This window comes from Orcinus orca, chromosome 3, assembly GCF_937001465.1.
Source record: "Orcinus orca chromosome 3, mOrcOrc1.1, whole genome shotgun sequence".
NCBI classification, from domain to species: Eukaryota; Metazoa; Chordata; class Mammalia; order Artiodactyla; family Delphinidae; genus Orcinus; species Orcinus orca.
This window is the reverse complement of record NC_064561.1, coordinates 10,453,382-10,467,770: the sequence shown is the minus strand read 5'-3', so window position 1 is coordinate 10,467,770 and position 14,389 is coordinate 10,453,382. Positions and strand designations below refer to the sequence as shown.

Sequence of the window (14,389 nt, the reverse complement as noted above, 5' to 3'; positions counted from 1 at the left end):
AAGTCATGAGACCCCACCCCCTTTCCCTGAGTGACAACAGGGCAGAAGGTCACGACGTGGTTGAACTTAATGAGTTTCAGCCAGTGGGCTGGAACTTGCCCCCTCCAGGGAAGTTTGTTTTTAAACAAGACTTTTTCATAGGTGTTGCTAACCAATATTATGCATAATCACACAGTGAAAGCCACAGGGCTTATGGGAAAAATGGGATTGGGTGGGGTTCAACACTCAAAACTTGTCACTGACATTAAAAAAAAAAAAGGGGCTTCCCTGGTGGCGCAGTGGTTGAGAGTCCGCCTGCCGATGCAGGGGACACGGGTTCGTGCCCCGGTCCGGGAAGATCCCACATGCCGCGGAGCGGCTGGGCCCGTGAGCCATGGCCGCTGGGCCTGCGCGTCCGAAGCCTGTGCTCCGCAGCGGGAGAGGCCACAACAGTGAGAGGCCCGCGTACCGCAAAAAAAAAAAAAAAAAATGCGTGACAGGTAACTTTTAAAAATTGTGAATCACTATGCTGTACACCCGAAATGAATATAATATTGTGAATCAACTATACATTAATAAAAAAGAAAGTTCAAACTAAAAATAAAGACGTGTGTATGACTGGAAAACATCAGTTCTAGAGGCACCTGTGGTTAACAACACTGCGCTGTGTACTTCAAATGTTCCAAAGGTAGAGCTCATGTGTTCATATTACAAAGAAAAGGAAAAGCAAGGTGAACACCATGCAATGATTGTAAGTGAAATGAAATAAGTTCTCTCTAAAAGCAGTTATGAGCAACACCCCTAAGTGTGAGGACGGGAGTGTGGTAGGGCTGGAGGAGGCTGTGCTGGTGCGGAATCTGGGGGCAGCCTTGGGGGCTGACAGCATCAGGGACACGCGGTCTGGAGACGCGGGAAGGGACAGGACACAGACTGTGTTCCTCTCACAGCCTCAAAAGACAGACACGAAAACCGATGGAACCTGAGAGGGACAAGATGCCTGAATGTCCTGCGTGTTGTTCCCAACGAGTCTTATAGAGATGAGCAAATTCACAGAAGCCTCGATGAACAGCTGCTGGGCGTGATCAAGGGGACACACATGGAACTAGGGGCCTGCCTGTGCTTCTGGAGCGTACGTGCAAAGGTAGGAAGACTGATCATATACCAGGGAGAAAGCAAATCTCAACAAGTACCAAAGAAGCTGTACTGGGACTTCCCTAGTGGCGTATTGGTTAAGAATCCGCCTGCCAATGCAGGGGACATGGTTTCAAGCCCTGGTCCGGGAAGATCCCACATGCCGCGGAGCAATGAATCTTGTGTGCCACAACTACCGAGCCTGCGCGCCACAACTAATGAAGCCCCCATCCCTAGAGACTGGACTCCACACCAAGAGAAGCCACAGCAAGAAGCCAGCACACCACAATGAAGTATAGCCCCTGCTCGCCACAACTAGAGAAAGCCTGTGTGCAGCAATAAAGACGCAACACAGTCAAAAATTAAAAATCAAAAGAAAAAGAAAAAAGCAGCAGTATCATAAGGAACATTTTCTAATCACAATGCCATTAAGTCAGGAATCAACAATGAAAAGATCATTTTAAGCCCAGGGAGCTGTTCCCGTTCTCCCACTCCGGCCACATCTAGGAATGGACCTAGAAGCCCACCATGGCTTCTACAGTCTGGCCCGCTTACAGCCCAATCTCAACACAGCAGCTAGAGCAAACTTAGAAATCAGAAAAGGACATCACATCACATCATTTTTGCTACAAAGCCTTCCAGTGGCTTCCCATCTCTCTTACATTAAAACCCTAATTCCTCACATGGGTCTATAAAGCCCTGAATGACCAGGACCCTGACTTTTGACCACACCCATCTCACACTATTTTCCACGTTGCCTTCTGAAACACAGGCCTGTGATTCAAATATGTCAAACCAGTTCCTGCTTCAGGGCCTTTGCATGCGTGATTTCCTCTCCCACGAGTGCCAGGTATACTTTTCCACTCCCCTTATGCTTGGTTGGCCTTTTCTCAACATTTCCGTCTTATATCCAAATGTCACCTCCTCTGAGAAGCCCCCAGGCTTGCTCCAGCACATAGCCCTATTTTATTTTAATCATATGCATCATTATCTTTACCTGTTTATTTATCCTTTGTCCCTTTGCATAACCTCACCCACAACTAGAAGGAAATCCCATGAGGGGAGGGTCCTTATCTGACCTGTTTATCACTCGATCAAAGATGTAAGGTGCTTAAAAAGGGCTTACATGTTGAATGAACAAGGGGACATGTGCTAGGCTGACTGCAAAGCAGATTAGCAAAGGGCTCTGTGAAGGTCCTGACATCCCCACCATTCAGGTACTCCTGACCTCAGGCTCATTCCAACACTCCCGGTCAAGGTACCTCATGCCCATTAGGGCCTGGGCATTGCCTTGTCACTCAGGTGACTCTTTGGAAAGCTTGCCCTCCTCTCCACTGCTTTGATATTTGTTCCAAAGCAAGGTCCACAGGTGTCCCAGGGATCTAGAGCAAGACTTGACCAAAGATATTTCTTAATCTAGACTTGTAAAAAAAAATGGAGATGCAGTAAGATGTTCCCTAAGGGAAGCTGGGTACCCTGGAGGCCACAACCAAGAGGAGAAGAAGTTGTTTAGGAAGAAAAGGGTGTAATGAGGGCTGAGGTGTGGGGCTGGAGGATGTGGAGATGAGGTGAGGGCAGATCCCACAGGTGGCTCCAACGCTGCTCCCAGTGGGTAGAAGTGGCAGAGCAGATCACTCCCCTGACCCTCGAGGGGGAAACTCTCTAGAAACAGTCAAAGCAGCAAATTATTTAATGGGAAGTGAGGGGATTCAGCCCCAGATAATCCTCTTATTTTCTTCTCCTCTGGCTCACCTATCCCATACCAGGAGGAAACGCCCTTGTGCCACACCAGGTATCAGTCTGGCCCTGAGTCCCAGACTCAGCTCTTTGTCTCTGATCTCTGTCATTTGTCCTCCATCGGGAGAAGCAAAGATCATAGAGCCCAGACCTTCAGAAATTCCATTGTGAGGACCTTGTGTTGCTTAGAAACTGCTGTGGCAGAGGTAAGAAGGAGGCAAATCTTTTCCTTGCATGCTTTCCTGGCATAAAGGCAGGGATGTAGGGGGAAGAAAAGCCCACCAAAACCAAGAAAAAGTCCCCAGCCCTGGAAAGGGCTCTCCAAGCCCCAGTCTACACTCTTATGTTCTTTTACCTCTATCTCTAGGTCAGCTGTCCCTTCGTTGTCCCTCAATTCTGGGCTTCCCCCTCATAACCCACTCTACACCCACTTGAATATCCTTCCCCCCATTTTTTTCTTCAGGGGGACATTTCTCCATCTACAGAGCTTCTCCCCTACGCCTAACACTGAGCTAGGTACTGCACATAAAGAGGGAAGTATAATGTATTGCTCTCCTGGGAGGATGCAAAACCAAGAAATGAAACACGTGCATGCAGTGTGATAGCTTGTCCCAGGTGTGGTCCAGTTTCCACAAGGTACGGGGAGGTGCAAAGGGAGTGTGTTCATCACTGCCTGGGGATGCCAATGAAGATTTCAGGACCGAGTATGGAAGGGAGCATAGGACTTTTCCAGGTGAGAGAGGACTCATCCAGTGAGAGCGGCTGGTAAGTGCAAAGGTCCAGAGCTATGAAATTGTACAGGATGTTCCTAGAATCATAAGATGTTGAGTAGTTGAGTATTTATTGTCAAAGTATTATATTCCAATAGATAAAAATGTGACTCTCCTACAAATATATAGTGAGCGTATGTCAAAGACATTTATTAATGAGGGAGCCAGGTGAGTAAAGCTAGTTTGCAGAGCATTTGAGGAACAGGGATTTATTTTGTCAGGAATGATGGATTTAGTTTTTCAAGATAGATACAAAAATACAGAAAAATAAAACCTTAGCCCTTGGAGTTATCTTTTCTATCAGATAGAGAAGTCTCACAGGGCAATAAAACATAACCTTTGGGGTAATATTTTTAGATGAACAGAAATAATTTGCATTCCACTGGACAGAAACTGCTTGCAATTTATTAATCTCCTATGAGTTAACACTAACTTCACAGAGTCTAGGTACGGAACAAAGGAACACTTGCCCCCAAATTGAGAGAATTAGGCAGGCCTATCAGACAATACTTCAGCATGATATTGAAAAGAAATGTAGGCATCCTTTTGCCTTATTGAAAAGTTTTGGGTAATTTTCCCCTTAATTCAAAGGATGGATTGGAATACATAATGAGGGTGGGAGTGTGGGAGACAAAGCTGGAGTAATAAGACAGGGACCAGATCGTGGAGGACATTGGGATTTGGGCTTTCTCCTGGAGGCTATAGAGCCACTGAATGATTTTTTAAACGCATACAACGATGACACTGAACTATTCTAACATCCCCTGCAGGATGAACTTAGAAGGATGCCAGTCTGCAGCCCAGTGGAGAGGTTATGCGGACCTGAATTAAAGCAGCATTGGTGAGTGAACAAAGTGTCCAGTGGCCGTTTCTGTTGACATCTGGATACCAAAGGCAGTCAGACTCTCCCTAAACAGCAATCTTCGTATGTCCATGTGCTTTATTAATCGGTATTGTAGCAATAGCCTTCCTCACTCAGTCCTGGCTTCATATCCTACTGCATGTCTGAGTCTCAGATGTTCCCACTGACAAAGTTCCTCTCGCTTGTCTGCCTATGATCCATGGAGTCCTGAAGCAATAAACCTGCATCTGTCACATAGTCTGATTATATCCCTCTCATACAGATCTTTTATTCTGTATGCTGTATACATACCACTACCACCATCACCAAGTATTCAAAATCAAAGCAAATATCTCCAATTCTCTGCTAGAGTCATCAGCAATGTCTGCCTCCCATTACTGGATGTTACCCAGTTTGCAATCCCTCATTATCATTGCAGCCAGGTGGAGATCTTTTAGTTCTGCAGGCTGTTACCTTTGAAATGAACACACCAATTATAACTTATACAATTCTGTGATGGTAAATATTTGGTCAAACATTATTCAGGGTGTGTCCATGATGTTTCTGGACACATTTACATTTACATTTACATTTGAATCTGTAAACTGAGGAAAGCAGATTGCCCTCCCTAATGTGGGTGGGCCTCATCTGATCAGTTGAAGGCATGAATAGAACAAAAAGGTTGAGTAAGAGAGAATTCCTTCTCCCTGATGGCCTTCAGACTGTAACTTCTTTTTTTTTTTTTTTTCCAGCTTTCAGGCTGGAACTAAAATACCTTCCTGGGTCTCAAACCTGCCAGCTTTCAGACTGGAACTATACCATCAGCTCTCCTGGTTCCTAGGCCTTTGGGCTCAGACAACTATACCTTAGTTCTCCTGGGTCTCTAGCCTGCCAACTGCAGACCTTGGGACTTATCAGCCTCCATAATTGTGTGAGTTAATTCCTTATAATAATCTCTTTACACACACACACAGACACACACACATCCCCTGCTGGTTCTGTTTCTCTGGAGAATCCTGACTTATTACACAGTTTCTTCATTTTTTCTTTTTTTAAAAACATTTATTTATTTTTGGCTGCGTTGGGTCTTCGTTGCTGTGCACGGGCTTTCTCTAGTTGCGGCAAGCCCGGGCTACTCTTCGTTGTGTTGTATGGACTTCTCATTGCAGTAGCTTCTCTTGTTGCAAAACACGGGCTCTGGGCGTGCAGCCTTCAGTAGCTGTGGCACGTGGGCTCAGTAGTTGTGGCTTGCAAGCTCTAGAGCGCAGGCTCAGTAGTTGTTGTGTACGAGCTTAGCTGCTTCACGGCATGTGGGATCTTCCCGGACCAGGGCACAAACCCGTGTCCCCTGCGTTGGCAGGCAGATTTTTAACCATTGTGCCACCAGGGAAGTCCCTTCACCTTATTTTCATCTTTATATTTTTATTTTACTCCTGCTTTCCCTTTCCTTTCCTCTTCCAACCACTATTCCCTCTCAGCCTAGAATAATGGCTCATGATAAATTATCTTTTGTTGAGGGGGCTATACCTGACCTACCCCATGGGAACAGGGAGAATGGAAAGGCCATCCTGAAATTTGTTCCAAGATAGGAATATAGTTCTCTATAAATAACTTTTTCTGATCACAAAGTATCAATAATATATTCTCATTGTGGAAAATTAAGAAAATGTAGGGACTTCCCTGGTGGTCCAGTGGTTAAGACTGTGCTTCCACTGCAGCGAGCGTGGGTTCAATCCCTGGTTGCAGAACTAACATCCGGCATGCCATGTGGGGCAGCCAAAAAATAAAATAATTTTTAAAAAATGTAGAATAGGAAGAAACAAAATCCAAAGAAAGTAGGCACCCATAATCCCATAGATATAATCAATGTGGACATTCTGGTGAATTTCTTTCTAGTCACAGAGTTCATCTCCAAATTGCTATTGTTCTAAATGAATGGCTTTCTGTCCTATTCTCCCCACTTACGATTATAACATGGACTCTTTGTCATGTTAGTGTTCTCAACCGTCCCATTTTGTTTGTTCAAAAATCTCCACTCTATAAACATTATACGCTAACAGCAATACTCCAAACAGTATTCAGATAGTCCCTGACTTACAGTGGTTTAACTTTACTATTTTTGACTTTATAATGAAGTGAAAGCGATTAGCATTCAGTAGTCTCATGATGCTGGACAGTGGCAGCCACCGCAGCTCCCAGTCAGCCAGAGCAATCAGGAGAGTAAACAACCGATGATGCACTTACAACCATTCTGTACCCATACAACCATTCTGTTGTTCACTTCCAGTACAGTATTCCATAAATTGCATGAGTGAGTCAACATTTTATTATAAAACAGGCTTTGTGGGAACTATACTCAATATCTTGTAATATCCTCCAATGGAAAAGAATATATTCTTTACATATAGATATAACTGAATCACTTGGCTGTACACTTGAAACTAACACAACATTGTAAATTAACTATACTTCAATTTAAAAATGGGTTTTGTGTTAGATGATTTTGCCCAACTGTAGGCTAATGTAAGTGTTCCGAGCACGTTTAAGGTAGGCTAGGCTAAGCTATGATGTTGGGTAGGTTAGGTGTATTAAATGCGTTTTCAACTTAATGGTATTTTCAATTTACAATGGGTTTATCAGGACATAACCCCTTTATAAGTCAAGAAAGAGCTGTACTCTAACAGTAATGTTCTATAAACATTATACAAGGCCGACCCCTGAGATATTGCGAGTTTGGTTCCAGACCACCACAACAAAGCAAATAGCACAACAGTGAGTCACATGAATTTTTTTGGTTTCCCAGTGCATATAAAAGTTATGTTTACATTAGACTGTAGTCTATTAAGCGTGCAATAGCATTATGTCTAAAATAACAATGTGTATAACCTTAATTAAAAATACTTTATTGCTAAAAAATGCTAACCGTCATCTGAGCCTTCAGTGAATAATAGTAACATCAAAGATCACTGATAATAAACAAGTATAATGTAAGTATAATATAACAAGTATAATAAGGAAAAGTTTGAGACATTGTGAGAATTATCAAAATGTAACAGAGACATGAAGTGAGCAAATGTTGTTGGTAATACGGCGTCAATAGACTTAGTTAACAATCTGTAAAAAATGCAGTATCTGTGAAGCACAATAAAATGAGGTATGCCTGTACTGTAACAGCAATACTCCACAGTACATTCTAAAATACCATAATGGATTTCCCTGGTGGTCTAGTGGTTAAGACTCCACACTCCCAATGCAGGGGGCATGGGTTCGATTCCTGGTTGGGGAACTAAGATCCCACATGCCACATGGCATGGCCAAAAAGAAAATCATTCATTCATCCATTCTGTTCAATAAAATAAAATAAAAGCACCATAACATAAGAAGTAATGTTGCAACAGTCTCATACCTAAATCTTTTGGGACCAATCTAATAACCTATTTTCTTAGAATTAAAATAGAGGGCTCCCAGTGTATATATACATTTGCAGGGTTCCAAATACTTACTAACTTGATCTCTAGAATAGCTTAGCCGAAAGGCATCTTTTCAAACACAGTCATGCCATTTCACTTATTATGACCAACATTTGATAGTCTCATTAAATCTGGTGCTGGTTTTGTTTTGTTTTGCTTGCTATTTCTTTAAATGGAAATGTAGTCTTGCCATATTACCCAGAAGTTGTGTTCCTAGTATTGACCCAAGTGAGTTGTAAACTTATGTCCACACAAAAACTTATACAAATTTTATGTAGCTTTATTCATAAGTGACCAAAATTGGAAGGAACCAAGATGTTCTTCAGTAAACAAACTGTGGTTATATCCAGACAATTAAATATTATTTAGGAATAGTAGGGAGTGAGCTATCAAGCCATCAAAGGACATGGAAGAACTGTAAATGCATATGTAAGTAAAAGAAATCAGTCTTAAAAGGTTACACGATTCAAACCATATGCCATCCTAGAAAAGGCAAAACTATAGAGACAGTAAGATCAGTGGTTGCCGGTGGTTGGAGAGGGGAAAGATTACATGGAGCACAGGGGATTTTTAGGGTACTCTGTATGATACTATAATGGTGGATAAATAATATTATGCATTTGACAAAACCCATAAAACAGTACAACACCAAGAGTTAACTCTAAAGTAAACTATGGACTTTAGTTAATAATAATGTATGAATAATGGTTCATTAATGATAATAAATGTATCACAACAATGCAAAATGTTAATAATAGGTAAAACCAAGGTCCAGCAGGGAGAGCGGTAATAAATGGGAACTCCACTTTCTGCTCAATTTTTCTGTAAACTAAAACTACTCTAAAACTAAAGTCTACAAAAATAGCATCTAATTGTTCCTTTACTTTGGTTTTCATTGATATATTTACGGAACTTGAGCATTTTTTCATGTTTTTACACACTTGTATTTAGTCTTTTATTTTTTTCTACTTGTTTTTTTTCTTACTGTTTTTACGAGCTTTCTAATATGTTGTTATTGCACTTTTATATTTTCTTATAAATCCTCCCTACCTCATGTCATTTGGTATTATTGATAAACACATGATTTATTGAATGTATTTATTTATTTGGCTGCGTCGGGTCTTAGTTGCAGCATGTGTGATCTTCATTGCAGCATTTGGGATCTTTCGTTGCGGTGTGCAGGCTACCATCTAGTTGTGGCACGCAGGCTTAGTTGCCCCATGGCATGCGGGATCTTAGTTCCCAGACCAGGGATCAAACCCATGTACCCTGCATTGGAAGGTGGATTCTTAACCTCTGGACCACCAGGGAAGTCCCTACTGAATGTTTTTTAAACTACTCATCTAATCCTTTGTGATTCCTTTCACGGCTCTTCTACTTAGGAAGCTTGAACACTTCATGAAGTCATATAAATACATTATTTGTATTCATTTCTAATAGTGTTCTGATTTCAGTTTTGCCACTCTCTTTTCTACTAGGTATTTATTTTGAGGTATTTTTCAAATGTTTTCTAGTTTTCTAAACACCATTTATTATATCATTTATCTTTTATGGGTTGTGATATATCTATATTACAAACTAAATTCTCATATTGGCTAATATCTGTTTCATGACTGTCCAGTCTGTCCCACTGATATTTCTGTATTTATGTCCATTGCACTGTTTTAAAAGTTGCCTGTCCTCATTCATCTCCTTTTACAAACTTTCTTGAATTTTCAACTAAGTTAATATTCCTTAAGTATGACCAGGTAATACTACTAATCACTTTCCTTGAGTGGATGGATCATAAGAGTCTTAATCAGAATAATTACCTCAGAGGAATCAAAGGCAGCAACATTACCATGACACTCAATGCTACAGGAAAGCAGAGCCCATGCCTCTTACCTTTCTATACTTAGTTCTAACCCACTGCCTGGCATACAGTAGGCACTCAAATAATTGTGGAATAAATAGAAGATGAGGAGATGCAGAGAATCATTTAGATGTCTACAAATATCTAAATATTAGAATGACAAAGAGAAATGATCTTCAGAGAGAGGAACTAAAACCATGTAAGTTATAAAAAGACACATTTCAACTCAAAGGAAGGAACTTTTTCTTAAATATGTATGAAATTGAGGATAACTGTCTCTTAGTTTAGAAATTCCCTCCTGTGGTAGAGACGTAATATTCAAACAGAAATTAAGACTTTTTTTTTAATTTTAAGGAGGGACATAAAAGGTAGAAGGCTCTCATTCTCTTTATTTTCAATTGAAAAGGCTTCATGATAAGTGGTCTCTTTGTTCTTGGTTAAAAGATTTTATGATAGGGACTTCCCTGGTGGTGCAGTGGTTAAGAATCCGCTTGCCAATGCAGGGGACATGGTTCGATCCCTGGTCTGGGAAGATCCCACATGCCGTGGAGCAACTAAGCCCATGAGCCGTAACTACTGAGCCCATGTGCCACAACTACTGAAGCCTGCGTGCCTAGAGCCTGTGCTCTGAAACGAGAAGCCACTGCAATGAGAAGAACACGCACCACAACGAAGAGCAGCCCTCGCTTGCTGCAACTAGAGAAAGCCCATGTGCAGAAACGAAGACCCAATGCAGCCAAAAATTAATTAATTAAAAAAAAAGATTTTATGATAGGGAATTGCCTCTACAAACCCTGACAATTTCTGTCATTCATTCAACAAATATTTATAGAGCACCTATTATATACCAAGTACTGTACTAAGTGCTTAGGTTACAAAATTAACAGGAAACAGAAAAGGCATAGTCCTCTCAACCTAAAGAAATTTAAAGAACTGCAACACGAGCATGCAGGGCACCATTAGAATGTATGGTGCGAGTTCTGATTTGGTCTTTGGAATTGGGGTGTATTATGCTACACTGATCATTACAACAACGACAGAGGGACAAATTGGGAGAGTAATGGAGAAGTTACAATATGATAATGGAGGAATTATCTATAAAATCTTTGCACGATATCCTTCTCCGAGTCAAACCTGAGACAGAGAATGGTCTGCTTCAAGATATTATTTCAAGGCAAATGGCATGAGGGTAATAAAACATCATTAAATTCTGCAACTCCCAATGATCTCTTTCTCTCTACGTTTCCCTGGAACTTGAAGAGATCACAATGGCAAGGCAGAAAGGAGTTGTTACCGAGGCTGGTACTTTCGCAGGAATTATACAGCAAAGGAATAGTCATGAGTCAGGAAAGATGCAAGACACCCCTGCATGGTGTAGGACATTCATTTTTAAAGAGGTGTTCCTGGTAGTAGTGGTCGAAGCAGGGAAGGGAGGGTATTATTGAGGAGATCTTACTAGAAAATGCTAGATAAAACATAAGACTTCATAAGTGAATGAGTTTCAAATGTATGGCACATTCCTGTTTTGTCATTGTTTGAACATTATTCTTGCCTCTTTCCAGGCAATTTCCATAAGTTATATGGAAGCAGGGAACCAAACAGCTATTTCAAAATTCATCCTTCTGAGCCTTTCAGAAGATATGGACCTGCAGCCCCTCCTCTTTGGGCTGTTCCTGTCCATGTACCTGGTCTGTGTTATAGGGAACCTGGCCATCATCTCAGACTCCCACCACTACTCCCCCATGTACTTCTTCCTCTCCAACCTGTCCTTCACTGACATCTGTTTCAGCACCACCACAGTCCCCAAGATGTTAGTGAACATCCAGACGCAGAACAAAGACATCACGTATGAAGGCTGCCTTACCCAGATTTTTTCATGATCTTTGCTGGGCTAGATAATTTGCCACTGACAGTGATGGCCTATGACCGGTTCGTGGCCATCTGTCACCCTCTATACTACATGGTCATCATGAATCCTCGCCTTTGTGGTCTCCTGTTTTTGCTTTATTGGTTGATCTGCCTGACATATTCTTTGTTGCAAAGCTTGGTTTTGAGGGTGTCCTTCTGCAAAGAGACAGAAATCCCCCACTTTTTCTGTGAACTTGCTCAGATTCTCAAGCTCACCTGCTCTGACGCCCTTGTTAATGATATCCTGCTGTATTTTGTAACTGGCCTGCTGGGTGTTATTTCCCTGACTGGGATCCTTTTCTCTTATTCTTATCTCCTCCATAATGGGCATTTCATCTACTGGTGGGAAATATAAAGTCTTTTCCACCTGTGGGTCTCACCTCTCAGTCATCTCCTTGTTCTATGGTGCAGGCCTCGGGGTCTCCCTCACTTCTGGAACAGCCCATCCCTCCAGAAAGGGTTCAGTAGCCTCGGGGATGTACACGGTAGTCACCCCCATGCTGAATCCCTTCATCTACAGTCTGAGGAACTGAAGGGGGCTCTGAGGAGACTTTTCACTAGAGGAACGTACTCTCAGTGAGATAATGGAAGTTAAGGGCAGGCAACAGAGATCCCAAGTGCTGATAACTGGTGTTCCTGAATATGTTACCTGAAGACATAGAAAAGAAATACCATTTATGATATACTAGAAGAAAACATTCCTGAGCCAAAGACAAACTTGAAGCAGCACACCAGAATGTTCACTGTCCACCAAGAAAGAATGGCCAACTCTATATAGGAAAAAAATCTAAAAAAGAGTGGATATATGTGTAACTAATTCACTTTGCTGTACACCTGAAACCAACACAACATTGTAAATCAACTATACTCCAATAAAAAGTTTTTTAAAAAATGGCCAACCAATAAAAAAACTTCTCATGAAAACAAACTATTTCAAGGATATAGAGTCCTACAAGCATCATGGGAGGAGAAATCAAGTCAAGGAATGCAGATGGGGAGAAGAGAGGACAAGAGTGACAACAGAAGTTTACACACTGGCTCATCTTTTAACCCTCTCGGGTTATTCTAGCACCATGCCTACTGGACCATGTTCTTCCCTGGTCTTGGTTTGAAAACTATTACTTGGACCGTCTCATACCAACCTCCCTCACTCCGTAAGATTTTACTTACTGATTCTTGCTTTGGTGTTGGCTACTGACCTATACTGAGGATAATAAGAAACTTAATAAGAAACTTCTTTAAGAAAATCATTGTAGTGTCTACTTCAAGAGAAGGGAAATTCTGGTCTTTGTCAATACATTTGATCTGGAATAAAGGTCCAAAGCAATCTACTCGCTGTCTTCCTTGGCTGGCCCATGCTTCCCCAAGTCTTCACACACCTGCTTCCTTTTCACAAGTTGCGCTTCAAATCAAAACTGTCAGCTCTTCCGAGAGCCCCACCCTGACCACCATCCTCCTATTCATTCGCTTCCATAGCACTTATCATATTTTGAGGGGTGGCAGAACATAGAGGCTAAGAGGGCCCTGGGTTAATATTGCCATCATTCACTACGAGTGCAACCTCATGCAAGTTATTTAACTTCTCTGTGCCTCTGTGCCCCATAATATATTTCCTGAAGAGTTCTGGTGGGGATTAAATGGTACACATAAGAGAGCCCAGAACAGTGTCTGGTATAAGCAATCAATAATTGTTTTTTTGTGTTTGTTTGTTTGTTTTGCGGTACGCGGGCCTCTCACTGTTGTGGCCTCTCCCGTTGCGGGGCACAGGCTCCGGACGCGCAGGCTCAGCGGCCATGGCTCACGGGCCCAGCCGCTCCGCGGCATGTGGGATCTTCCCGGACCGGGGCACGAAACCGTGTCCCCTGCATCAGCAGGCGGACTCTCAACCACTGCGCCACCAGGGAAGCCCAAGCACTCAATAATTGTTATCCATCACAAGATCCATGAGAGCTGTCTGGGCCCATGTTCACCACGTGAAGGTACAAAGGGATCCATTATCAGCAGTACAGGTAGAAAAGCTGACTAGAGAGGGTTGATCAGGCTATGGATTTAGATGAGGCTGAATGAATCCCCAGAGCTCTGACTTAGGGCACTGAGGACGTCATGTAGGAGGGGGCCCTGTGCAAGGCTCAGCCCTCTGAATCGCCCCAGGAGCACCATGTGCTGGAAATCAGATCTGTAGAGTCCAGGAGAGAACTTTCCTGGATCTAGAGACTAAGGATTGGACCAGGAAATGGCCCCAAACAAGGACTCGCTACAACAGGGAACTGGGAGGGCAGAGCATCCTTTATACTGGTTCAGCTCCATGGGGAGATTCTCTTGAAACGAGAGCAAAGAATTAAAACCTGTCTTGGGTTGACTTGAGGAATGAGGAACCCTCTTGTTGAATACAAGATTTGGATGCAGGCAGATTCCAATGTTTGAATCCTAACTTTATTATTTACTCTCTGTCTCTAAGCAGCCTCAGATTCTTCATTTGTAAATAATTGCTGGGGTGATTATAGAAAATCAGTGTTAAGTATCAAATGTACACATTTTGAAAAAGCAGTGGATACCATATTCATGAACACAACATTTATTTATTTGTGCCCCCATCTTGTGCCAAAAAGAGGTATATCTATTGGCAGGATCCTGCACCCCACAAAGCTCTGCCCAGCTGCATTCTTCTCCAGGAGAGGTCTGAGTGTGAGATAAAAACTGA

The 14,389-nt window shown here is 42.3% G+C and overlaps 1 protein-coding gene across 1 annotated transcript; it reads left to right on the top strand.

Annotated features, from left to right (window-relative positions):
- Positions 1 to 11,188: 11,188 nt before the first annotated feature.
- On the top strand, positions 11,189 to 12,521 carry LOC101280159 (olfactory receptor 7D2-like). Its single transcript, XM_033401347.2, is given in 3 exon segments — positions 11,189 to 11,652; positions 11,655 to 11,997; positions 11,999 to 12,521. Coding segments are annotated over 3 exon segments (933 nt in total). The 5' UTR covers positions 11,189 to 11,285; the 3' UTR covers positions 12,222 to 12,521.
- Positions 12,522 to 14,389: the final 1,868 nt, after the last annotated feature.